Source organism: Mastigoproctus giganteus, chromosome 8, assembly GCF_048544385.1.
Source record: "Mastigoproctus giganteus isolate SK-2022 chromosome 8, ASM4854438v1, whole genome shotgun sequence".
NCBI classification, from domain to species: Eukaryota; Metazoa; Arthropoda; class Arachnida; order Uropygi; family Thelyphonidae; genus Mastigoproctus; species Mastigoproctus giganteus.
The window spans coordinates 97750280-97776119 of NC_143582.1; the positions used below are offsets into that span (position 1 = coordinate 97750280).

A 25840-nucleotide genomic window follows, 5' to 3' on the forward strand; every position below is an offset into this window, starting at 1 on the left:
ATTCTCGATGCTGTTTCATCTGGAGACAACGATAAATGCGGTAGCATTCCTCCCACACCAGAGAAAAGGATACAGACAGTGGAGGCAGTGTTCTCGTGTGGGGCGGAATAATGATCAATTCCGCCCCTCTTCATTTTTAAATAGGAGTACCGTAATTGCACAGAGGAATCGAAACGGATCCTCGAACCCTAAGTGCGATACTTTAGGGGTGCGGTTGGCCTAGCATGAACATGAACTGCACCTAGAGCCAACATGAACTGCACCTAGAGCTCAAGTGGTGAAAGAATCTCTTGAATCCAAGATATTCAGCGACTGCCATGGCCAGCACGATTACCAAACTGATATTCGATCGGATATGTGTGGGACGCCCTTGGGCGTTGCATTGCACGCCGACAGTCAACTTCTCGTTCACTTAGTAAGCTAGGGTCTGAAGTGGTGGAAGAATGGGATTTGTTTCCACAGAATCTTATAGACACCCTTATATCAAACATCGTTCACCGTTTTCAGGCCTGTTTAGCCGTTGGAGGGGATCATACACCATACTGATGTCATGTGACCATATTTTAGAGCATCTTGTATAAGACTTGTGTAATGTGACTGTTTTGGTAATTCTTATGCAACCCCTATAAATGTCTGATGTTTCTAGCTGTGTCCTCATTTCATCGTTATTTTGTGGTACACCACTATACCAAATTTTATCCCATTTCATCACACCTCGTTTTCTACGAGTTCTGTTAATTTTGTTGAGCATTGTATTAGAAAGTATCTATTAGAAACGAGGAATATCATCGCCGACATATGGTGAATTATCAATTTTAAAGTAGAACTAATCGTAGAACGAATAATTATGAGAAATGAGATGATTGTGGGTTGAAGCAAATGTTAACTAGATTCATCAGAAAAAGTTAGGCAGACTACCGATGGAAATGAACATTATAAAATAACTTAGGAAGTTTTATGAATGAATGAATTAGAATATGCGTTGTTTATCTGCTGTATACCATTATCACAGATCTTTCTTAAGTATATTATGTAATATATTATTTACTACAAACATTATGTAAATATTGTAGTCCAATTACAATATATATTGATTATTATATTATAAATTGAAAAGGATCTTAATTAGCAGTCATTAAAAGCAATAACTGTATAGAAACATACATAGAATGCTTAGGTGCCATCGTTTCATCATATTAGAGAAATTTATAGCACGGAATCTCACAAATATCATGACAGCTACGTGTTGTTGATCAGTTTAATGGACGCATTGTTCTTTCGTATTAGGAATCCATAAATTCCTAGAGAATACATCTTCAGTTCAGCATACTAATGTTCGACGGTTAAATTAGATTATACGCCTGCACTACTGATTTGTTAACGTCTGCTGATATACTGTTATTATTATATTAGTAATATATTTCAGATATCTGCAAACCATTTAATATCATTCAACAAATAATTTTATACAATGGGCGTCAGTTATTACAATACAATACATATACTGATTTACACCCTGTTTTGTTTTGTTTTTTTTCACAGTGTGGCCAAATTAGCCGATTTTGGGTTTTGGTTGCTTGTTTTTGTCGCTCGGGAAACTGATTTTTCGTCCAGAAAACAAACATATCAACTGAAGAATGCCCGCTGCTGTATGCACAACATATACTCACACTTTATAGCCTTAGTTGCTTTGCTGCGTAACACATGTACATCACTAGCAAGAATATCCAGAACCACTTTTAAGCTGAACAGCCAATCGCTCAACCAACCATACATTTTTTTCTTTTCCTTTTTACTTTACGCTGTCCTACATCGACCAGTATAACCAGAATTTCTCTTAGTCTTCAAAACACTTTACTATTGATAATTTCTGAGTATAAGCCAACATGCAGTCTCTTTGAGAATTAACAATTGGCAATGAAAAGGGATTAACGTGTCATTATATTTCCTTTTAGTAAAAACAGAAGATGAAAAAAAAATGTCGCTTTATTTCAACTGTCATGCGATGCATTATTTTAATGTTATTTGATCGTGTATATCCTATTAAGGCAGATAAACTGACATTTCTGAAGTTATTATCAGCACAAGCTATAATAAATTTGTCTTTTTGATACGAGGACTTGTCATTCTCAAGGTTTCAGTGGTTGTTCCTAGAACTGTTTTAGCAATTTTCACATCGTGTGAAGGAATAATGATTATCCCATCTTCTTCGAGAACAAAAGTGTTCTACAATGTTAGTAGTGTAAAAAACAAAACCATTTTTATTTCAGTTGTCTCAGGATATAATTTCTAGCTTAGATAAGTGATTTATGACTGATCTCAAAATGAGAGGTTCATCGATATATTTTTTTTCATTTCAGGAAATGAATATACGCTGGTTTTCAAAAACTGCTGCAACAGTCACAAAACTGATTATACTGCTGAATCCCGTAGAAATCTTAGAATGGAATTTAGCGAATGAATTATCATAAAGTGGAAATCTTTATTTCCTGATTTGTTAGAATACAATGAAGCAACTTTGACCAACCATAGCCGTCGGCTAGTAATAATTTGCATAGAAAATGAAAATTTCATTAATAACGATATAACGTGATAGCGAAATAATGAACACACTTGTACAAATGATGGACAACTTGCTCTACAGAGCAAATGTGCAACCACTTATAAAAAGTACACACTAATCTTGAGACATCCGAATTCGCGGAGCCTTCTGTCTTATATCAATTCAGGAAGTGGGACTATGAACATAGCTGGACTCTGGATCAATGGACTCTCAACGGAAGGAGATACCAGAATGATATCTTCAATATTCGTATTGAATATTTCGAGGTGCAAAGGAACACGTTTCCTTTTTATGAGCGATAACGTAAGTTTTCACTGAATACAATTGAGTGATCTATTTCTTGAGATAGGCTGGTATTCTTGAAATGCTATCCCGAGGTATTACATCAATTTGGAATGGTATCTATCAGGAAGAGGATTTAATTTGAATAGGAAACGCTTCAGTTTCTCTAGACTTTAAGAGAAATAGTGTCGATTTATTCTCCATAGAAAATGTATAGAACTCAGTAGTACGACATACTGCATCATAAATATCACATTCCATTGTGTTAATTCTGGAAACAGCAATTCCCCTTTCTTGAAATGCTATGCTGAGGTATTACATCAATTTGGAATGGTATCTATCTGAATAACATTGAAGCGTTTATCGTGAGTGCTTCATAATCTTTATAGAGCTTCATAATTGCTGAACGCCACCACCTTTCCAAATGACTGTATGAATAGTCAGGAAAATTGTAATTTACCCTTGTCTGCTCTTTATCGCATCTATTAAGAGTTTTTGCTTAATATACATATGCTTTTAACCAGCCTCATACGCAGATATGCATACAGCTACTGAATTCTTTGGAATCAAACAATTCCTTAAAATCAATCCTTTAAATTTTTAGAATTTAACTAGTGTGAAAAATAACAACCAGGGTTTAGAGAAATAGACATTATAATCAGATGAATCTTGGTAGGAACATAACTTTAATTACTACCGCCCAATATCAATAAAACATCCATTTGACTTTTTTTTTTCGTTTCTTTAGATCTTTTCCTTTTTCTCCATCCCTTGTGAAGCATATAAGTAAATAAATCTGCAGCCATTGTCAATACACTGAACGATTGGATACCTTCCCAACAAGTCACGTTGAGGTAATGGACCATAATCTGCCATGCTGGTCCAGAGCGGGTTGACAGGTGAACCGTATTTAGCAGTCAAGGCAAACTTCCTTACATCTATTCCGCAATCTTCCTTCCTAAATTTGAATTTAGGCCCACTCATGTGTCGTCTGAGCAAGCGGAAGAATCCCATAAGCATTGAGCTCGCTCAATCCATTCAGAGCCTTATACACCTTAGTGAGATCACCACGTAAGTATCTATTCTTCAGACGCTGCATTTTGCAGAATTGAAGCCTTTCTTGGTAAGAGCACACCTTTGTTCCACTCACCTGTCTCGTAGCTCTTCTCTGAACTCGTTCTAGCAGCTCTACATCCTTCCTAAAATGACGCCTCTAGACTTTCCTGCAGTATTCAAGATGTGGCCTGGCCATATATATGATTCCTTAATTTCCTGTGATGAAATTAATGAAAATAAGGACAGTTAAAGGGGATTCACAATAATATAAAACTCAACAACTCAGACACCAATTGTGTCTAGCTGAAGTCTTATGTATAAATTCAACAGGCAGGAGATTCAAAAGTCTTCATCATCCTCTTCATCTTGGCTGAATCTCGAAACCAATAATTAGGATTAATTTTATACTGATTACACTTATTCAAAGCTTTGTTCAAGAAAAAAAAAGAAGTCCATGTTTTATCTTTCGCTATCAGAACAGAATTGTTTCTTTTGTCAATTTATAATTAACCCAGGTACACAAGAATGGTATTCCTTCAAAGCAATCATAAAAAAGCAAAATTTGTTTTCTAATTTGCGTAATTTATAAGATCACATTCAACAATTTTCTTTTACGTATTCTTGTATTCGAATGTAAATAAGTAATTCACTCAAAGCCAAAATGTTGTCTGGAGTGAGCCAAGTGAAACTTGGAAATTTTGCTCCTGGCTTTTATAAAATTATTTATCACTAAAAAAATCAATGCCAGCAAGCAAGCAAGCGTAATACTCTTGATTTGATTCAATGTCTTTAAATTGATTTATTAATGTGTAATTGTTTTATTCACGATAAGATGTTGCAATTTACAATTAATTGCTAACTTTTTTAGATAAATAAAATACTACTATGTTCTAGAAAGAATATGATCTTCCAAAAATTTTATTCAACATAATAACAATAAAAAGGAAATCAACAAAATTATCTTGAGTATTTTATCACAAATATGATTTCAATGATAGGACAACACAGTGACATCGAAAATCGAGTTATTCAGATGTGATTACGATGTATTTTCCACCTGCCATTAGGACAAAAAAATGAGTACATTAATGATGTTGATGATGATGAATGATTCCTGAAGGTACTTCTTTAAGGATATTCCATTTACATGCTTCTTCTCGGTTTGGTAGTAATGAGAAAAGTCCGAATCTGCATTGGCTTCAGAGTTACGCTATACCTGGGTTCTCGTGGCCTTTGAAGCAAGACTAGCAAGAACAAAAATGAATATGTGAACATGAATCTTATAAAGTCTCTCTCTCTCTCTCTCTCTCTCTCTCTCTCCCCCAGGGGATAAATTTCAGGAAATTTAGAAAAACCTTTTGTCATTTTCTTAAGTTTGCATGTTCTCTTCCTTTGCTTTTATCCCTAATACCGAGATAAATACATTCCACTCCGAAAATTTGAAAAACATTTATGTATATTACTATTATGAATTAACCTCCCTCTCACCCCGAGCCAAAATTTATGCATATCCACCTTCCACCATAGCTCGAAAGAAAGAAGATAAAATAAACTTGTTTCTTGAGGTCTTTCTTTTTTCTTTCTCGTCTGCATCCCTTGTGACGAACGTTTCTATGATAGTTTACCAGTCTTAAATCAGGAATTAAGAATACAATGAATTGAACACCAGCGGAAGCCTCATTATTAAGGATTATTAGCTGATCAGAAATGTATTCTTTTCACCTGATAAGCAGAGCAGTGCAAAAGAATCTTCTGGAATGTCGCAGCAGATTAGACTGTTGCAAATAAGTATGTTTCGCTGTCAGGGATGTGCTAGTGGGTCACTGTGCACACAGCTTGGGATTCTCTATTGCCCCTTTTTACACGCTGTACGTGAAGCTGCGATGCACGTGATTAGAATGGGTTTTTCCATTTTACTTAATGAAAGATCCTCGACGGGGGTGCCTTTGCGCATACTGCTGCATGTCCAGCTTCGCCACCATGACATTTTCCAAGTATCAGCTGCTTGTTCGACACACTCTTCGAATATGCACCTCAAGACCCCTCATCCTTCCCTTTTTAGAATCTGATCATTGTAAATCCTGGTTAAGCTTTGCAGTTATACTGCAGCGGAAGTGGCAGTTGATGACTCTCATTCTACTTAGTGTTCGCATCTGAAATCATCCCCATAGGAATATACGTAATTTTGAAGTATACTAATGTTCTTCAATCATAAAGTTAATAATTAAAAGCAGATGAATGAATGTTTAAAATTCGTAATATAGGTTAATTATTACCATATCCATCGAACAGTTGGAGCACTGGAGCTTTGGTTGTCCTCCACGTTAGACGATGGGTTGAATGGAGATCTTGGTTTGCTCCCAAAGTCGTCTCCTGTATTGAAGTGATGTTCATCGTGGAAAAGAAATTCTGTTAAGAAAAATGTCATTTGTTATGCCATGCACTTTGCAAATAGTTCACGTTATTTTATTTTTTTTATTTAAAAATTGAGTTATAAAAGTTAATCCTTCACGTCTCGTGATGAATAATTAAACATTTTTGAATCCTCTACAAGTATTACTACTGATGTGTAATATGCAGACGGGGGTGGGGGGTTGATATGGAAATTGGAAGAGCTATTGAACTAAACAAGAAACATGTACTTGGGCGCCGGCAGGATATTTTTCAAGATGGTGCATGTGGGAATACATTTTTTGTTCACCAAAATTTCATCAAAATAAATTAATGAAAATGTTAAACATTGTGTATTACTTCTAAATCCAAGTCTTTGCACCATGTTGCCGGCGCCCATGCACACGTATATGAAATTTCTCCACAAATGTGAGCATTTGGCAGAGAGATGGTTTCACCAAGAAATCCATATTCCAAGTTTTAATTCTAGAATCCTTTTGATGACTTGTTTTCCTGAGATGATGTAAAGTAGCATGGATACATAATTATTTTCAAAACTTATACACTGGAAAATGTTTAAATAAAACGTGTCTTACCTCCAGATTTACAGTAACTTGTTTTGAGAGCTTGGGATCATCATGGGATTCATAGAAGTGTTCTAAACGAAGGAGAAAGCTGGAACCTTTCCACTGTTCAAGAGTCAGCAGATGCACATTTTTGGGAAGGGGATTCAACAGTCCGGAATACTAAGAGAAAAAGATAAAGTATTTCAGTCAAAAGAATTTAAATAAATATTATTTTGATTAATCTGAATTAAAAGTTATTATAATGTAAAAAAGAAACAAATAGAAAAAAAATGAAACTCTCCGTCTATTTCTAAAGAACTTGAAAAGGTTTATTCTATTAAAATAAAGCAACAAATATGGGCCAGTGGTTCTTAACCTTCCTCCTCCCTGATTTTATAATATTCCCAAGCCTCTTCCCCCCCCCCAAATTAATGTACTTGTAATATTGAGCATTAATCTAATATTCAATATGCATTATACTAATATTGCAGGCCAATGTTCAGAACAAAATTGAAATAACATAAGTTAGGCATTCAGTTAATTATCAAGAAAAATAAAAGCGCTGTATACCAGTATTGCCGCAACAACTCGTGTTGTGTTGTATTCAAAACACTTAATATCTGGATGGAGTAAGAGGTCGATATTTGGAGAGGTCAAGTTCATCTCGCAGGTGGCGGTAACTATGAAAGACTGCTTGCAGCTTTATTGCTCTAGGATACGTCTGAGGCTGGTTTACTCTCCAATATAGTCAGTCGTGGTAATTAGCCAATTTTGAAATTTATTGAATAAAATCATTCGAAACAATCTCTCACAGGAGAGGAAAACAATTCGCAGCTAAAGAATAATCGTTACTAGTTGAGATATTGACGAAGTAAATCTACTAACTATTAAACATAAGCGAACGGATGAATGAATGGATTATATCCTCTCGATTATGCCCTTCTGTTAATTTAACTACTAATCTTTCGACTCATATGGATCTAATGGAATGAGTCGAATGATTCGTCATAATCGAATGAATCAATTATATCCGCTGGGAGGGATATTCGACTATGACTCGAATATCACTCTCAGATATTTGTAGCATATTACAATTGGGGTAAGGTTGTTCCGAAATGGACAGATCATAATTGGTCTGAGTGAAAATGATGAGTATTGCTGACTTCTGTGTTTAAGGTTAGCCCGAATGGTTCTAGATACTGAGTCAGGCGGAAGATCTTGTGGTCAATTTGATTGATGGTAACGACAGTAACAGCTGTCCGGAGAATAGCGGTAAACTGCTTAAAGTCATGCGTTAGAACATCACCTCTTCCTATGACGAAGAGTACCTGAGCTGCTACAAAACGCATCCAGATAATAGGCCACTTTGTGGGACGTCGATATCGAGATTCCTAGTGTAGGTTGTATTGCTATATATAAGGAATACGGTCTTATTCATAAGCAAGGATCAAAGAAATGCCAGCACGCTGCCATCAATTCGAAAAAAAAAAAAAAAAAAAAAACCAAGAAAACTGCAGAAGTGTTCACACCATCAAAGGTAGCTTCAGGGTCTGCACAGCCAGACACCAGTTTTGGACACCTTGAGAGTAACTTGAATCGTTGTCAGTAATTGATAGCTGTTGACTGGTTAGCAACAAGACAGTAAGATTGTTCCAGGCTTAGAGGAAACAACTGGTTAGTAAAAAAATGGAAGGATTGCTTTCTCCAGTATATATTAATAGGGTCATTTAAGTGAACTGGCATCTTAGAAGCTCCATAGGCTCTCACATATAAGCGTATAATTCTTATCTGTATTTAATAACTCAAACTAAATCAAATTAGTTAAGAACTCAATACAGAGACCCTATTCTCCTGGACAACTTAAATAACACACAAATGAGTGTGACATCTGACAGCAACCATTAGTTTCGACGTGGAGAAGGGCACTTACCCCCCCAAACGAGTACATCAACGAATTGACGTACTCGTTGAGGGGGGAGGGGGGTAGTGCGAATTGAATGTATGTTCCTTTAATGTTTTAGTCTTCTCCACTGGTGAGGGGTTACTTATTCGAGGTAGTGCAATACCATGGCAACTCGTTGTGAAGATATTCACAATATGAGATTAATTAAAACGATGCCGACTTAACTACTTTGATAGATGGCTAAGAATTAAACTGATGCAATTGCACTAACCCATACGCTAGTCATTCTACCACGTAGCATGAGACTCCTGCCCTAAAATAATCTATATAACTTTAAATAATTATGCAATAATTAATTCATAACTCTGAAGAATTTTGAAACTATCTAGTTATATTTCAGATATGTTCCTCAAATAAACATAGTTATGAGAGTTTATGCTGTGCACTGACCTCAGTATTATAGTCCTGGATCCACTGCATCTCCGATCCCTTATATGTTGCGAAAGACATCCACGGTGCCATGTATATCCTCTGGGCAAGGTCACGATGTTCTGCAGCCGCCTCTTCTAACGATGATAACAGCAAATAATGTTTACCAAGCACGACGAGACCTTTTCCATTCAGTCCTGTTTCGTTCAGCGGTTCACCGACACCGAAAGCATCATCGTATAACAGGCGTCGGTGGATCTGCGAGAGCAATAACTAATTTTAGATTTCTGGAAGGTTTTATGTTTTAATATCCAAAGCGTGCTCCCTACCAAAACTCACAAATCAAAACAACAAACAAACAATCCTCAATAAAGCGCACTAGTTATTGATGCTTTATATTTTAAATATTTAAAATAAAACAATAAATAATAAATAAAATAACACATTTATTTAGCAGTTTTTAGTTTCTTCCTAAATTTTAAAACCTTCAAAATAAATAATAAAATTGTCGAAGCTCATTCTGCTTAATAATAATTGAGCAGAATGAGCATTCTGCTCATTATGCTCAATTATTATTAAACAAAATGCTCGATCCAGAATTTTACCATCCCGCATGAACCTTTTTTTTTTATTTTCCAATCAGGATGGTAAATCCATTTGTGAACGAATAAATATTCCCATTTTAGGAAATCCGAAAGATTCTCAATATGGATTTAGTTCCTGTGTTTAGTTCACAAATCTTTGATGTGTGAGAGAGGTTATCTTCATCAGCCATTCTCAATCCACTGATGAAGGCCTCTCCATCAACTTTCCAGTTCCTTCTGTTTTGTGCAATAGCCATCCATTTATTGCCCACGAACTCTTGAATTTCATTTGTCCATCTCCGTTGTTGTCTTAAGGTTTTCTTTTAGCTCCTCTTGGGTACCATTCTGTTATTTTCTTGGTTCATCTATCGTCACGTCTTCGAGCTATGTGTCCTGCCCAAATCCATTTCAGTTCTTTAGTTTTGAAAAGAATGTCCTCTACTTGAGTTTGCTGACTAGTCCATGTGTTTCTCTTCTTATCTAACAGTCTGATTCCTAATATAATTCGTTCCATTCTTTGCTGTGTAGTTTTGTATATATCGGTTCATTATTTTACGTTTCAGGATGCTATCCATACAAAATTTATTCCTCTCTTGACTTCGTGCAATTTATCATTATTACAGCTAATGACTTGTTCCAGATAAGTATGTGAATTTGTTGTGAATAATGTGGCAGAGAAATTACAACACTTTCTGTATATGGCGTTTAAAGCGAAAAAACCGTCAAACAGTAGCCAGTGAGATGCAGCCGGTGGCTCCATCTTACGTCTGAGAAGGGAAGGGAAGATCAAAAGAACTTTCAGATTCTGTGGATGCAGTTTCGTTTGCTCACTAATCGAGTTAGTGGTACTTAATGGATGAAATCCATCTCGTGAATTTAAAAATATGAGTATACTTTTTATTTCCTCATTTTTAAACAAGAAACGCGTAGCATGTAGTTACTAACCACACAAATAAATTCAAATTAGGGATAAGAATTTTTGCATAAAGACTTTCATTTTTAATATTTGAATGTATGCAATTTATTTATGATATAATGGGTTAGTTATGGCTTATACAAAAAAGGGAAAAGATCAGATTTTAAGAGGTACAAATATCAGACTTATCTGTGATACTCCTAATTTATTTCCCCTTCTCGATTCCCTAGTTTTTAAATTATTACCATCTCTTGTCGGAAGTCGCTTTACATTATTAATAAATAGCTTGCGTGCCTATTAACTCAATCTTAATTCTTGCACTCCTGCCTCTAAATATCCTTCATTCCCTCATCCCACCATCATGAAAATGATGGAATGGAGAGTATGGCAAATGTTCCGAGATGTAGCAGATCAAGAATAATTACTAGTGAAGCTAAACTTGTAATCTATGGGAAGTCATTCTAAGACGTAAGCAAACGACTCCTAGGAGAGTTTCTAATGAACAAAAGTTATGAAGAATTTCTGTAAGGAGGATTTAAAGCACGCTGGATTCAAGCTCTATGCATCCAAATTAGCCAAATCCTTCATTGAACACGACTTTCACTGGAATGTGAAGTTTGCAGAAAAGTTTCGGGCAATTAGTGACGCAGTCAGCAGTTTTCCTAAACAAACTCTTTCGATTTGGGAGAGAGATTTTGGAAAGGATTTGTCATTTACCATCACTGAGTGTACTGGACAGCTGAAAATACTCATATTCAAATTGAAAAAGAAATGAACCGACTTGAAGCGGCTCTTTCGAAAGTGGTAACAACTGAGGAGCATACATTGAATAATTTTATCTGTCCACAACTTCAAGGAAATGATTTTTATTGGATGCAAGAATGGTTCGTCCTCATCATTCGCCTGCTATACAGCGCTATCTAGGAAAATTTTCAGCTGCGTGTGTGTGTGTGTTCGAGCGCATTAAGCGCCAAAGCAACTGAGGTTATGAGCAAGCAGTATATTGTGTTTTTAAATTAAGTGTAATCTGTGGTCGATTTGCTAATTTTTTGGACGAAAAACCATGCAACCCTCGCCTGATATCGATTAACTCAGCCATATTGTGAAAACCTCGTGTCATTGAAGGGATTCGAACCAGCGCCTTTTCTACCCGATGAGATGCTCATACGCACTGTGCTACACACGCGAAAGGAGAATGGTTAAGTTCATCAATCCCCACCCCACCTAAACTTTTATCTACTGACTCAGGTAGACATGTGGTTCATTTAAAAGTACAGAGTTATTCGGCCTACCTGAATACAAGTAACCCACAAATACCTATCCTTTAAAATACATATTGTAGGTGTACCACAAATACATATTCTTCAAAACTGTCTCGTCAACTCCTCAGATCCTACGCGGCTAATCTGGCGTGTAACAAGGATAGTATAAAGCAGCGCTATTTATTTATCTAAAAGATAATATTTATTGTCGTAAACTTAGGAGTGCAGTGCTTTCGTGGGTGGCAGAGTTGGTAGGATAGTACCAAACCGGGTGGAAAGAAGACCCGAGTTCGAATCTCGTAGATGATGGGAGGAATATTTATGGTTCTTTTTCACGACGTGGCTGAGTTCGTCGGACTTAGGCGAGGGATGCATGGTTGTTTTTTTCTCCCAGAAACTAGGATTTTTCGTCCAGTAAACAGAAAATGGACCTCAGAACACATGAAATTTAGAGACAATATACACTGATGTTGCTGTAGAGGTTTTAGGAGCATTAGCACTAAGTCCATATTGCTCCGTGTACACTGTCTGTAAATTGCGTGTGTTCCATGGTCGATTTTAAATATACACGAAGCAACATGGCCTTTATCGTCGATGTTCCTAAAACCCAACAACAGAGGACTGCAGTATTTCAAAATAATAAATTTTTCAAAATGAATTCAGCCATATATAATAAAAAAAGTTTTCCAAAATAAAGCAAAAATACTATTGTTGTCTATTGAGACTAGTCGATATTTTAAACATTAATCATATTAACATCAGACAGCCCTCGTGGGTAGCAGAGTTGGCAGATTCGCCTTCCTCCCCACACCGGGTGGAAAAGACCCGAGTTCCAGTCCCATTGATGACGTGAGGAATTTTTATGGGCCTTTTTCACAAACGTGGCTGAGTTAGTCGCTCCCAGGGGAGTGTAGCATGGTTTTGTCTCCCGGAAACTCGGGTTTTTCGTACAGAAAACAGAAAATCGACCATAGAACACATGCAATTTACAAATAGTATACACGGAGCAATATGCCTTAGTCGCTGATGCTCTAAAACCAAACTACAACAACAATAACATCAGACAGCTTTGAGTTGACAGTCGTTCTAGTCCATACCTGCTTAATATGGGCAATGATTGTATTTTTGTCAAAATGATTAGTTGTGAACTCCTCTGACCGATGTGGTCATGCTGCAGTATAAAAAGAACATTGTTATAAAAATGTCAACACTTGTTTTATAATGCTACCATAGTTATTTTATGCATTAAAATGAAAGCGCCTCAACTCTTTTTTTGGAGAGTAATGATTCACTTTCGACCGTTCGTCATTTTATCGGTTGTAGTACGGTTTCAGGCGCATCAGCAACTTAGGCCATATTGCGCCATATGTAATATGTCTATAAATTGCGTGGGTCTGTGGTCGATTTGTTGTTCTCTGGAAAACGAATCCATGCTATCCTTGCCTGAGACTGACTTGACTCAACCACTTCATGAAAAGGTCCGTTAAAATTCCTCGCATTATCGATGCGATTCTAGCTCAGATCTTTTCCTCGCAGTGAGGGGAGGATAGTGATTATACAAATTGTGCTACCCACGAGGACCTGTTCGTCATGCTTTGGAACAGCACAGCATTCGATGATATTTGGTGGAGAATATTTTTTGACTCCTCTGCATTGCGATCATGTCGGTTGAGTCTGTATCCGCTATTTCTCCAATAAGTGAGTCATGCATCTGTCGTTTATGAACTGAGTCATTCAGTACATTTAAATATTATACATTAAAAATGTTGGTCTCATTTCCATTGTTTACATAATAAGCTAATTCATTGTTTACACAGTAGTGTATAATTTTCTTATGCAACGATACTTAGGAATACAGAGACTATAATGATTTTCAACGGGTCATTAGATTCATATAAAAACAAACTCCTAACTGCCACAGATTAATTATTATTATGGAAAACCAATAATTCTAGCTGAGACCTACCAAAATATCGCAAACACAGTAAATAATTTAATTTATTCAGCACTACTTACCATGAGTTCTATCGATCCGTCTTCAATACTGCTACCACCTTGAGAGCGGTCGGTAAGTATAGTCAACTGCACATTTCGATTTTCATCCTGCGAATCGATAAATATAAAATCAGCTTGTATAACACATTAGGAGTTCGAAACTATCTTCTACAGCTATAATCAGAAAGAATCTGAAATCCCTACACTAAGGACCAATGGTCAGCTATTTTGACACAATTAGTCGTGAGCTGGGTGTAGGGATCAATTTCGACACAGTTTATTTGGACTTTAGCATTGGACTTAGTTCCTCCTGAGAGGTTACAGTATACACTAGAACATGTTGGAAATTACTAGCAAGATTCTAAGATTGATCGCAGGGTGTCTGCAGGGCAGATGGTATTTACTAGAAGCCGTGATGTCAAAATTTTCATTATTAGTATTAACATTAGCAAGGGCACATGATGCAAGAAAGCAAGCTTATATAGCATCAGCAAAAAAAAAAAAAAAAAAAACCACCCTTATTTCACCCATCCACTCGCTCCAAATTTTTGTCTAGTTCTGCCTTGAATCTATTTAAGCTACCAACTTCTACAACGATAGATGGAAGTTTGTTCCAGCAATCAACCACCTGCTGGCTAAAGGCAAACTTCCGCACATCTATCCTGCAACTGTCTTTCCTCAATTTGAATTAATGGCCTCTCAGGCGATTATTCTGAACAAGAAGAATCCCATCAGCATTGAGCATGCTCAAACCATTGAAGGCTTTATACACCTAAATCAAATCACCTCGCAGGTGCCTAGTCTCCAGACACTGTAATTTGCAAAATTACAGCCTTTCTTCGTAAGAAGAAACCTTTGTTCCATTCACTAATCTTATTGCCCTTTTCTGTACTAGTTGGTTGGTTGGGGATTTATTTGGCGCATTCGCATCTATAGCCGTAGTGCGCCAGCTGTACTAGTTCCGACAGCACTCCATCCTTCTTAAAATGATGCCTCCAAACGTGTATACAGTACTCAATGTGTGGTCTGACCTTTGCCTTATACAAGGGGATAATCACCTCCTTATCCCTGATAGAAAAATTGCTGTATATCATTGACAAGACACCATGAGCTACTCTTGCAGACCGTCTACACTGCCCAGAAAACTTCATATCTGCCTGCACAATTACCCCCAGGTCCTTTTCACTCTCTAACAGTGTCAGTATAGTACCGAAATTACACAGCATTGGTGGCAAGGGTCACCCGCAGGGACTGGGGTCTAAACCGACGTCCCCAGGCTCTGTTTTACAAAGCAGTCTTTATTCCAGCCATATCATATGCTGCAGGTGTCTGGGATCACCGGGAAACTATTGACACAAATCAGAAGAAATTAGCGACCATTCAAAGAGCAATGCTACTTACCATCACCAGAGCCTGCTGCGCAGTGAGCACTCCTGCTCCCCCCCCCAAGTCCTCGCTGTAGTCCTCCCTCTGGACCTTGAAATAATTAGATGCGGCATGTCGTAATATCTGTTCAAAGGAATCTGAACAACCACCATTGGATTCACCACCAACCCAGCAATCAATCGCAAGACAGAGAAAAGGCACCTACTCGCACACCTGCAGCAGGCCTGGCAGGACAGATGGACGACATCCATTAAGGGAGCAATTACAAATAAATTCATCCCTGAAGTAACGTTAGCGTTCCCAAGAGCAGCAAGCTGGTCGTACCTCCTTCACATGCCATGGGTCGATACAAGAAAAATTAACTCTCCGGGCATCACAGATGATCCACGCTGCTACTCTGGCACTGACGAGTCTTGGCACCATATAATGTATGACTGTCCTGACTATGAAGACTTGAGATTATTCTGATCACAAAGATTATTAATTTGCTGAAGGACCAAGAATATATACTAATTCATACCAATGACAATTATAAATACTGTACTTCATAACTTTTGCACAGGATGTCTTAAAAAAGACGAACATTAAGGAGCTTACACCACCAAGACCAATAACTTAAGACATATTCTGGGCACCCTTCTCCAGTAGCATCAACCGTCAACCTCTTCGAAGTTCAACTGAACTGAAATTCACTTCCTTCATACAAGTTCCATCGGGCTGATATCTGCAACTAAACCTGCAGGCAAGATCTACCAGTACCTGATTCCACTCAAGACTCCAAATCCAGACACTGAAGACACCAGCCACATTGGCAATCAAACCGAGCACTCTAGCCTGGTTTTCTTTTACTATCCTCCCTGGTTGGGAGAGGAGATTGATTCTTGTCTCCTCCCCCCCTGCCACCCCTTCCTCCGCCTGGTGAGACATGGGCCTGCCTCACTGAATTTCTGGGGTCGCCTTCTCTATCGTCCCCATACCTCTGTCTCTTCCCCCAGCCTTCATTCTCCCCTACTCTGTCTAACTCGCAATGTACATCCCACACAACTTATCAACTAATAACGTGCAAATTTAAACCATGCTTACATAAACCTCTCTTGTCCTTTTATATTCTAGCGTTAACCCCCTTTATTTATTTTATTTATATTTTTTTCACTTAGGTCCTTGCCACTGAAATCTTTGGAATCTAGGTGGCAAGGCCTGGCAGAGTACAAAATTTACTGGGTACCTGACCTGCCTCCCCGAGGCCAAGTGCTGTAACGGTGGGTCCAAACAGCTAAATGGTCAGAAGAACAACAGTACACATCCATCCACTCCCCACATACTTTTTAAATCTCTGGCATTCACAGAGTTCTGTGCTACACAAACAGAGTACACAGTGCGGAGATGGGGGGTACCCCCTGGTGCCGCCAGACAACTAACACACTTTGTCAATGCAGTACCACACAGTTGATATGTTACTCTGGGATTACTGCTTCCCGTATGGAGTACTTTACATTTGTCAATGTTAAACTTCAGTTGCCACCTCTCAGCCCATCCGCTCAACTTTTCTAGATCCTGTTGCAGCAGCGTACTGTCATTACCAACCTTGCCGACCTTCGTATCGTCTGCAAACTTGGACAATAAGCCTGATATACCATCATCAATATCATTAATGAATACAGAAAACAGCAATGGACCCAACACAGAGCCCTGGGGGACTCCACTAATAACATTAGTCCACGAAGAGCAGTGTCCATTGATTACCACTCTCCCACTTAGCCGTTCCCTTTATCCATAGCAGCAATTTGTCCCATGCCACACTGCTCCAATTTGTGCAGCAGGCTTCCATGTGCAACAGTATCAAAAGCCTTTCGAAGATCCAAATATATGATATCAAAATTACTTTTTGCATCCAGTTCCTTTTTGGTAAGACAACACTTCCCCTTAACAAACCCATGCAGTGTCCGACCTAAAACTGAAGTCTTGTCTAGATGATCCTGCAGTGCTTGTTTATCCAGTGCCTATATTAATTTCCCTGGAACAGAAGTTCGACTGACAGGTCTGTAATTTCCTGTCTCCCTTTGATCCTCCTTTGTGGATTGGGGTCACATTTGCACGTCTCCAGTCCATGGGTACCTCCCCTGAGTCCAAAGAAGCTCTCATAAGAGTAATGCATGTTGCAATCAGAATGTATAGAGAATCTGCTGACGACGAAAGTCTTGGCTTTAGGAAGCTCCTTAATCATCATTTATTTTATTTTATTTTATTTATTTGTTTTATCAGTTTTACGTAGTTTTATTTTCAAGCAATGTTATATTAAATAAATCGGTTTAGTTTTTGAAAAATTTAATTTTTTGATTCTTGTAGTGACTCAATTATAGTGTTATCGGTTTATGCGAAAAATTAAGTTCCCAAAGAATGTGGAGTACCTGAATTCGATAACAAGTGTTGTTCTGTAGAATCATTGTACAAACCACAGTGCATAATTTCCTGTACCACTCTCGGATAAAGACGATCCTTTCACGACAGCATTGTAGGAATTGAAGGTGAAGGCACTCGTCGTAAACAGGAACTCATGTTTGGTAGGCTGAAAAGTCCTTACTCTTCCCACATGAGATCAGGTAACTATCGCCTTAATTGAAGAACCACTAAGAATTCCATTCCTACAATTTTCTCCGGGATACGAACCAAAAACCTCTAAATCAGTGTAAAATGGAAAGAATATTACAATCTTCTGGAGGATTCCAGAATCGCTAAAAAGCAAGATGAAGGATTACAAATGGTACGCAATTAAGCTCTACTTCAGAAATTCTCAGCTATGAAAAGCTTTGTCCAAATATTTAGACAAAATTCTTTAAAATTAGAAAGGGCAGCACCATTTCCTAAGGATAAATGCGATTAATATAATAATCTACATTTGAAAAGTAGAAAGAGTGTCGTATTATTTCTATTACACAGTGTTCTACACTTAAGCACTGCTCTTTTAGACTGCAGTCCCTATCTAAAAGATAGCGAAAAAAGTTCAAAACACCCTCCATGGTTTAATACAGAAGCGCCCCTAATTCATAGCGCAATATCAAAGCAACTATTCGTGATATTTCTTTGGTCCAAGGAGTTTATGTTCTTTCCATTACAAACTGAATTGAACATCGGTGAAGTCCCTGATTTCACATATACTTTGTATAATGACATTAAAACTCCACGATTTTTAGAACATCTCAATGTTAAACTAATGGTCAGCATAGCCAATTTAATTGGCATATAATTGGAATGTTCTAAACGTCAGAAGTTTGTAATCTCGAAAATTTTAGTGTTTCAAAATAAATGAATTTTCCAAAATCAGATGGGTGAAGTGTTTTCAATTTATCTCAAAGTTAGTTTCTACTGTAAACATTTAAAATAATTTTTACATTTAAACGGTGAGAGTTTTACTGTTACATTTCTGAAAAATGCTCTTTCTTTTATACAGTGTTTTTCAGATACTCATATACATATATATATATACAGGGAAATCTCTAATACTTGTTATTTCAGCGGTCATAGAAAAGTAATTGAAACTAATATATCAAGGTACAAATCACATTGCTAAAAGTAATACAAATAGAATAAACAAAATAAGAAACATTTCATGTTCTTACTCTGATATAAATGCGGCTGTTAACTGGATAATAATTTCCAGAAATTGGTTCAGAAAGGTTTAACTTCCAAGTTGAACGATGATCACGGCTACAAACACAGAAAACGAAGAATATGTTAAAATGATTGAGGGAAGATTTATTACACAAAGTTCATGAATTTAAATATAGGGTAGTCCCAAAAGCCACTGCGTATTTTGGTGAAACAATGTGACTTTCAAATAAATTTCATTACAACGTATATTTTTTATTTTCTTTTTTTACATTAAACATAAGTATTTGTAATGTGTTAGAGATGTTATTTTTTTAAAATTTTTATGCTTTCTTTTCAGACCCATAATTCATGATGAATATTCAAGAGCAAATTTTTGTTGTAACATCTTGCATCAAAAGAATCAAGTTTTGTGAAATCAGGGAAAGTGTTAGAGAGATTTGATGGTCCTGGTCCTACAAACAATGCGATTCGTGAACTGGTGAATAAAGCTTAAAAGACGAGGAGAGGTGTGGACGCCCAAGGGCAGCACGTGAAAGCATTGAATCAATTCGAGAAATGTTCGAAGAGGACCAACATTTATTAGTTAGGGAAGGATCTCGAAGACTGAACATACCGAAGGCATCACAGTTCGCAGAATTTGCTTTCGACACTGATGAAAAGGCCCTACCACATACAATTGTTGCATGATCTGCATAAAGATTTTCCACGTCGAGCAGCAATGTATGCAGAACTTTTCGATCAAATCCAAAATAACAGCTTACTGGCCCACACTATGAAATCTCTTTGAAAATCTTTCCCTAATTTCACAAAATTTAATTCCTTTGATGCGGGATGTACAACAAATTCGCTCTTGAACATTCATGGTGAATTCATCAATTCATCATAATTATGGGTCTAAAAAGAAAACATTAAAAAATTAATAAAAATTATAATAACATCTCTAACACATTATAATACTTACGTTTTATGTAAAAAAGAATAAATATACTTATCGTAATGAAATTTATTTGAAAATCACTGTTTCACCAAAATACACAGTGACTTTTGGCACACCCTGTATAAAATATAACAGTTATATGGTACATAATAAATTTTACATTTATACTTTGGAACAGCCACATTGGTACAGCATCATATTTATCAGTCACTGGACGTGAACGATGGCCAACTCACACCCATGTAATTCTATACCCTCGCGTTTGAATAATCGGCTACAGCAGCCTGTAGGGCCGAAGTAATAAGGAAATAATTTCGGTGTCTGAAGTGAACCTTATCTGGTTCTCCCTCCTACCCGGTTTGATATTTATTTTTTGTAAAAAAAATCGATCTATCCTAAAAGTTGAAACCACGATGGTTGTCTTACGTATCACTGCTTTCATTATGTCTCTGATATACAAGGGCTACTCAATAACTATATAGACTGTATGCGTGAAAATTAAGATATTGTACTAGATGGATGGCATGTGCCAAAAGAAATACCTGCCTCTTTAGCCACTTCACGAATGGTCACTCTGTCTTTCCTTAACTGCTCATTTTATTTACCGATTCACTGTTTCCCCTGGTTGAATATAATCAAGAACTCTCGTTGTTTCGACAGATATTCGCACCACTTTAAAACTAACAAACAATTCGAAATCTCATGCAGACTGATTACTGATTCTGTACCCACCAACTGACAAGTTTATCTTTCCTTTTTTTCCGATTTTCAAGCATTGTTCTCTCTGAATAATAATAATAATAATAATAATAATAATAATTATAATGCGTTGTTCTGTGTCCTGGGACATTGTATAGAACAACGAATAAAGTGCGATGCATAACATAGGCATTCTAACTTCAAAAGCTGAGCACGAACGATCGAAGCAATGAAATGAGCTTCAACTGCAAGAACGCCTCGATGCGCATTAACATTTCAAGCGATATTGATCGAAGAAGAGCTTCGAACGCCGCGCAGTTTATTGGAGATACGCATTCGATATTTTTGACCACCTCTTGTGTGTTAATGAGTATTATCCATTCGAGGGTATCAAAGTTAAGTTATACTGCTGTGAAGCTAATGCATAAAAAAGTTTTTACAAAAATATACTGAACTTTACAGCATAGCTCTTATGTATTCGGGGAAGAAAACTTTATCAAAGAACTGATGTTTCACTGTAAGGAGCACTTGCCAAATGATGATGTCCTCTGCATTAATGTCGCAATATTTCCAAAGAGATTTGAAGTTTATTTTCATTATAAAACTATAATTACTCGTAACAATATCGATAATTACAAACTAATTTTTGAGAGAAACATTTGTATTGTAGAAACATTTAAATTCTGTCATTCGAAAAAAAAGTCCGCTTCCTGAAAATACAGATAATTGGGAACGTTAGAAAGAAAGAATTAATGCTTTTAAATAAAAATTTAAATGCATTAAAGGTGCTCATCCTCCGGATTCTCTTAGTATGCATGCATTTAATGGAATCAGAGAGCTGGCACTAACAGATAGGCAATAATATCACTTTTATGGTTACAAATGATTGATACCATCCATTTTTTATAACCATTTCTTAAGAAATGCTTTAATTTCAGTAATCAAACTATTTTTTCTTCATCTTAATATTAGCTAAGCTGAAAGGAGAAATCTATAATTTACATTTAAACAGAGTTAACATTTTACTGAAATAAAAACTTTAGAATTGTGATATCAAATGACTGAGTGTTTATAATTCACATGAATAAGTAGTGCAAACATTTTGAAACCGTAGCATGACATCAAAGTATCAACGCTGATTCGCCAACAGTTATGAAAGGCAATGAAAAATTAATTTCCCTAACTTACATTCGCTCCAGTATTTCTCTGCCGTTAGAATCAGTATAAAATTTTCCTTTAGTATTCAGGGGACTGTCGAATTTTGTTATGATTTCTTTTCCAACTCTGTCTCTGAAAAGGAGAAGGGGTAGACAAAGTTCAGACTTGTTTCAAAATGAGTAGATGACATGAAAATTTTAAATACTGAAATATTTCTAAATTATTTAGAAAAAAAAAACTCTTTTGATCAAGATACAAAAGTAATTTTTATATCTTTACAATCGATAATGTACTTTAACAAAATCTTTAAAAATGCAAGATTTTAAAGAGTATTTTATTAACCTAAACATTTTGTGAATGTGTAAGGCCATTTTTGAGAATTAAATTTTTTTCTTACTCAACGGGAATTGGTCCAACGAGCCATTGAAATTCCAAATGCTTCTGGTTCTGGTAGATCCTAATAATTTGGCTAAGCCAGGGAGTATACAACTGGTGAACTTCTTGAACAAGAGGCCCCTGAAAAAAAATTATATCCTCCGATAAATAATCGGATGCTGAATAAACATGTTCTGCTTTACATTGCAATGGTGACAAATACTATTTTATAAATTATCGTTGATTGTGGTTTGATTGGTATGTTTTTCATTATGTCAATAAGAGTGCAAACCTTTCTTCTTATGAATATTTCCAAATTATTTCTTTTGCTGTCATGTTTGCATCTATGTGTCGACAGTCATTGGCAAAGATTAAAGAATATTCCAGACACGGACAATGGCTCTGGTCAACCTGTTTTCTATTGTAAGCACCCTATTGGAGAATTAGGAGAAAGTGACTTTCCTTTATCTCTGAAATTCATCTGTCGTTTCACAGAAATAAGTCATCCACACTTTCACTAAATTTCACCTGTATCTGTATAGTACAAGTTGTCCCTAAATCAGTTTTGTTTTAGCTGCTGTGCAAGTAACTTTACAAAAAATTATACTGAGAATAGAAACCAACCAACCTGTAGATTCTGTTATAGATTTTCGGATGTGCATATCAGAGTTGGCAAAATTTAGAGTCAAGATGTGAAGGAAACAACGATTAAGAATTGTTTCGCAATTCTTAATCGTTGCTAAAATTTTAGCAAAAGAATTTTTGCTAAAATGCCAATTAACGGCGATGAGAGGGATGAACTTGTACAAGGAATTGAACGATGGTGGCGAAATTGTTCTTGAAGAATATTTAGGAGTTGATAATGATGTCGTAGTAGCCAAATATCGGAGTGACTCCAACATTTTGGAGAGTATTCAAAGAACTAGTGAGAATATTGACATTTGAGGGCAACGAAGGCAATATTAAATCTTCCAAACATGAAACGTTGGTGGCATTTGAAACTTTGTGTCGAGGCCTTCAATGTGAAGAAAATGAGCCAGAAAATATATTTGAATACTTAAACAAATGCGAACATTTTTATGAACGAAGTACCGTAAAATCCAGTGTATAACAAAAATAACCAAATATTTTACGACATAATTCTTAAGAGTGTACTAATATATTGTGTGCGTCATGTAAGTAGTCATTTCGTAATGTGTGTATTAATAAATTAATTGTTTTTAAATGTTAGAAATTTTTTTCATTCTCACTTGTTTCGGATTTATTTTCAATATTTTACTGTATTTCTGAATGCTGAATTACAGTATTTTTCATTGTTGAAAAGGTCATGTCTTTATAACGAAATTTTTGTATTTTTTCAAGCGAACGATCGATTTTTATATGGACGTCCAACTCTATATCATAAAGTATCTTACCAGAAAGAATATCAGAATATATTCTGTTTCTTTTGCATCCGAAAACCTCTTTCTCCTCTGTTCAGAGAAATAAAAAGTACGAAAGTTTTGAAAGCCAATAGGTAAAAAAAAGTTTATTTTCCAATTTCTCTCCTTCCACGATTATTTATCGAACAGCTACTTATCCTGTATAAGTTTAAACTTCACTTCATCACGACGTACTATTCTGATATCTGAGAAGATCCCTGGATTTGGCGGATTATAGCCTTAGTTGCTAATGCGCCAATAAAATACAAATCAAATCAAATCTGAGAAGATCCCCCTGAAGCAGCTCTAAATCTCCTAGACTATCCAAAAGAAATCAGTAAAGTTAATAAATGGGTGTCGTTTCACAACTGTCACATCGACATTAGATTTCTTTCTCATGCTTTTTCTGCAAATATTCCAACGTGCACTGCTATTTTGAAATGGTATCGGTAATCCCAACACATTTTTTCAAAACTGACCGAACACGTGTAATCAACCACCTAGCACTATTCTCATTCAACTCTTAAATTCACCTAACCAAATATTCTTAAATTTATTTCATTTAAGATTTTTCTATGGAAACACTCAGTGTATATATTTGCTGAAAATTACGACCTCCAGAATTAATATGAATTGTCTACAAGTTTAATTCGAATTTAAATCCCAAATACTGGTTAAGAGAGCTTTTATGCTGTGTTGCCATTGTAAAATGCAACCAGAATGCTCAATTTCAATGCAACGGGTTCAACATTTGTATTTTTTTTAACCTGAATATAAGCGGGGGTTTATATTCAGGATCAGATATAAGGCAAACTGTAGCAAACAATGTTAGCAAATTCACTGGTCAATTCGTGTATGTTAAACAGTGGTGAAATATTTAGAGTTCATATTCATAACCGGTGCATGCCAGCTTTAATAATATTAGTGTTTAATTATTTCACGCACTTACCTGAACTACATATGTTGTAACATTACCTCCCATCGGATTTGGTGCAGTCCCGTTAGGTCTAAAGATGTAAGCGCCCGAAGCACGATATTGGGCTTTTAAATTGTCTCCTGCCATTCCAGGATACCAATAGAAAGACTGGCTGAGACTTATCTGAGGTCCGTTCACTTTCCTTACCTCCTTAAGCAGCCCTGTTGTTCCGTCAATAACAGCTTCTAGGTACTGTTAAGGAATGAATAAAAGAAAGAAATTCATGAGTGTTGTTAATTTCGGACAAAATTTAAATTTTACTTAACTGCAAGAACTAAATTCAAATGTCATGTTAAAATAGTCCCTGAACAACATTTTTATGGCGTCATTAAATTATAATATTAACAAATAACACCAAAATAGGATTTTTATGGAAGTTTTATTCGCATTTTACCTTGTTTTGAATTGTTACATCTGCTTTCGCTCTGAAGACGTGGCTTTTTTGTTGTTCAATGATGTATGCATCTGAAAAAAAAAATTATGCACCAAATAAATAATATCAAATGCCATTCCATTCGAGAAATCAGAATTCTTTTTGTAATAAAAATTGTATAACTTTGGGTAAGCGATAATTATATGTGATAAAGAAAACACATTTTTAGTATAATTCGAAGTTCTGTAATACAAATTTTTAAACTCTGAATTTATAAATAGACTGATTCACTCACATCTTCCATTGCTTATCTTTTAGTTCTTCCTCCAGTGTGAATAAACACTTCAAGTTGCCTTCTTTTTCAGGACTGAACATTGATAACGCACAAATACGAAAGGTACGTATAGCAACCGAATAACAATAAAACCAACTAAGTGTTGAATTTTCTTAGGCGAAGAAATTTAAGTCTCTATGTTGAAAGAATAGCTCCGAAAAGATGAAGTTTCTAATTCACATCAGTCCAAAGGAATCTTGGCTAGTAAATATGTACATACGTAAGCTTTAAGTAAGCTAATGCGTAAGCCTTCTTTCTCTCTTTTTTGCAGATTCGGCAACTGATTCTTCTTCGCGTAATAAACAAGCAACTAATGGCAGAAGTAGTCTTGCTAAAGTTGCATTCTAAAGGCATTGAGATTACATCAGATGAAAGGCTCATCAAACGAGGAAAGAATGCAGACTATTCTATATTGCAACATTTGTTCAAGCGTTTCTGCGTCATGAGGACAAAATTTTTGCAACTAATTTTCTTAGTAGTAACTCAAGTTAAAACATAATTACTCATGGTAATATCGAGTTCCTCAGTATTTTCCCTTCAATTTGCAAACCGATTGCAGATTACTCGTTTACTTAATGAAATACGAATAAATAATGAAAATTATAAACGAATAAATCCTCGTTTA

The 25840-nt window shown here is 36.1% G+C and overlaps 1 protein-coding gene across 1 annotated transcript in view; it reads right to left on the minus strand.

The window, feature by feature from the left end:
- Window positions 1-5000: 5000 nt before the first annotated feature.
- LManII (Lysosomal alpha-mannosidase II) overlaps window positions 5001-25840 on the minus strand; it is a 60074-nt gene continuing 39234 nt past the window's right edge. Inside the window, exons 15-24 of the mRNA XM_090380298.1 lie at window positions 24903-24973; window positions 24482-24700; window positions 22134-22252; window positions 21767-21868; window positions 18951-19038; window positions 13969-14055; window positions 9212-9448; window positions 6889-7038; window positions 6178-6310; window positions 5001-5145 (exon numbers count right to left, since the gene is read on the minus strand). Coding sequence (XP_090236424.1) covers window positions 5045-5145; window positions 6178-6310; window positions 6889-7038; window positions 9212-9448; window positions 13969-14055; window positions 18951-19038; window positions 21767-21868; window positions 22134-22252; window positions 24482-24700; window positions 24903-24973 — 1307 coding nt within the window. The 3' untranslated portion in view covers window positions 5001-5044. The remainder of the gene's footprint in view (window positions 5146-6177; window positions 6311-6888; window positions 7039-9211; window positions 9449-13968; window positions 14056-18950; window positions 19039-21766; window positions 21869-22133; window positions 22253-24481; window positions 24701-24902; window positions 24974-25840) is intronic.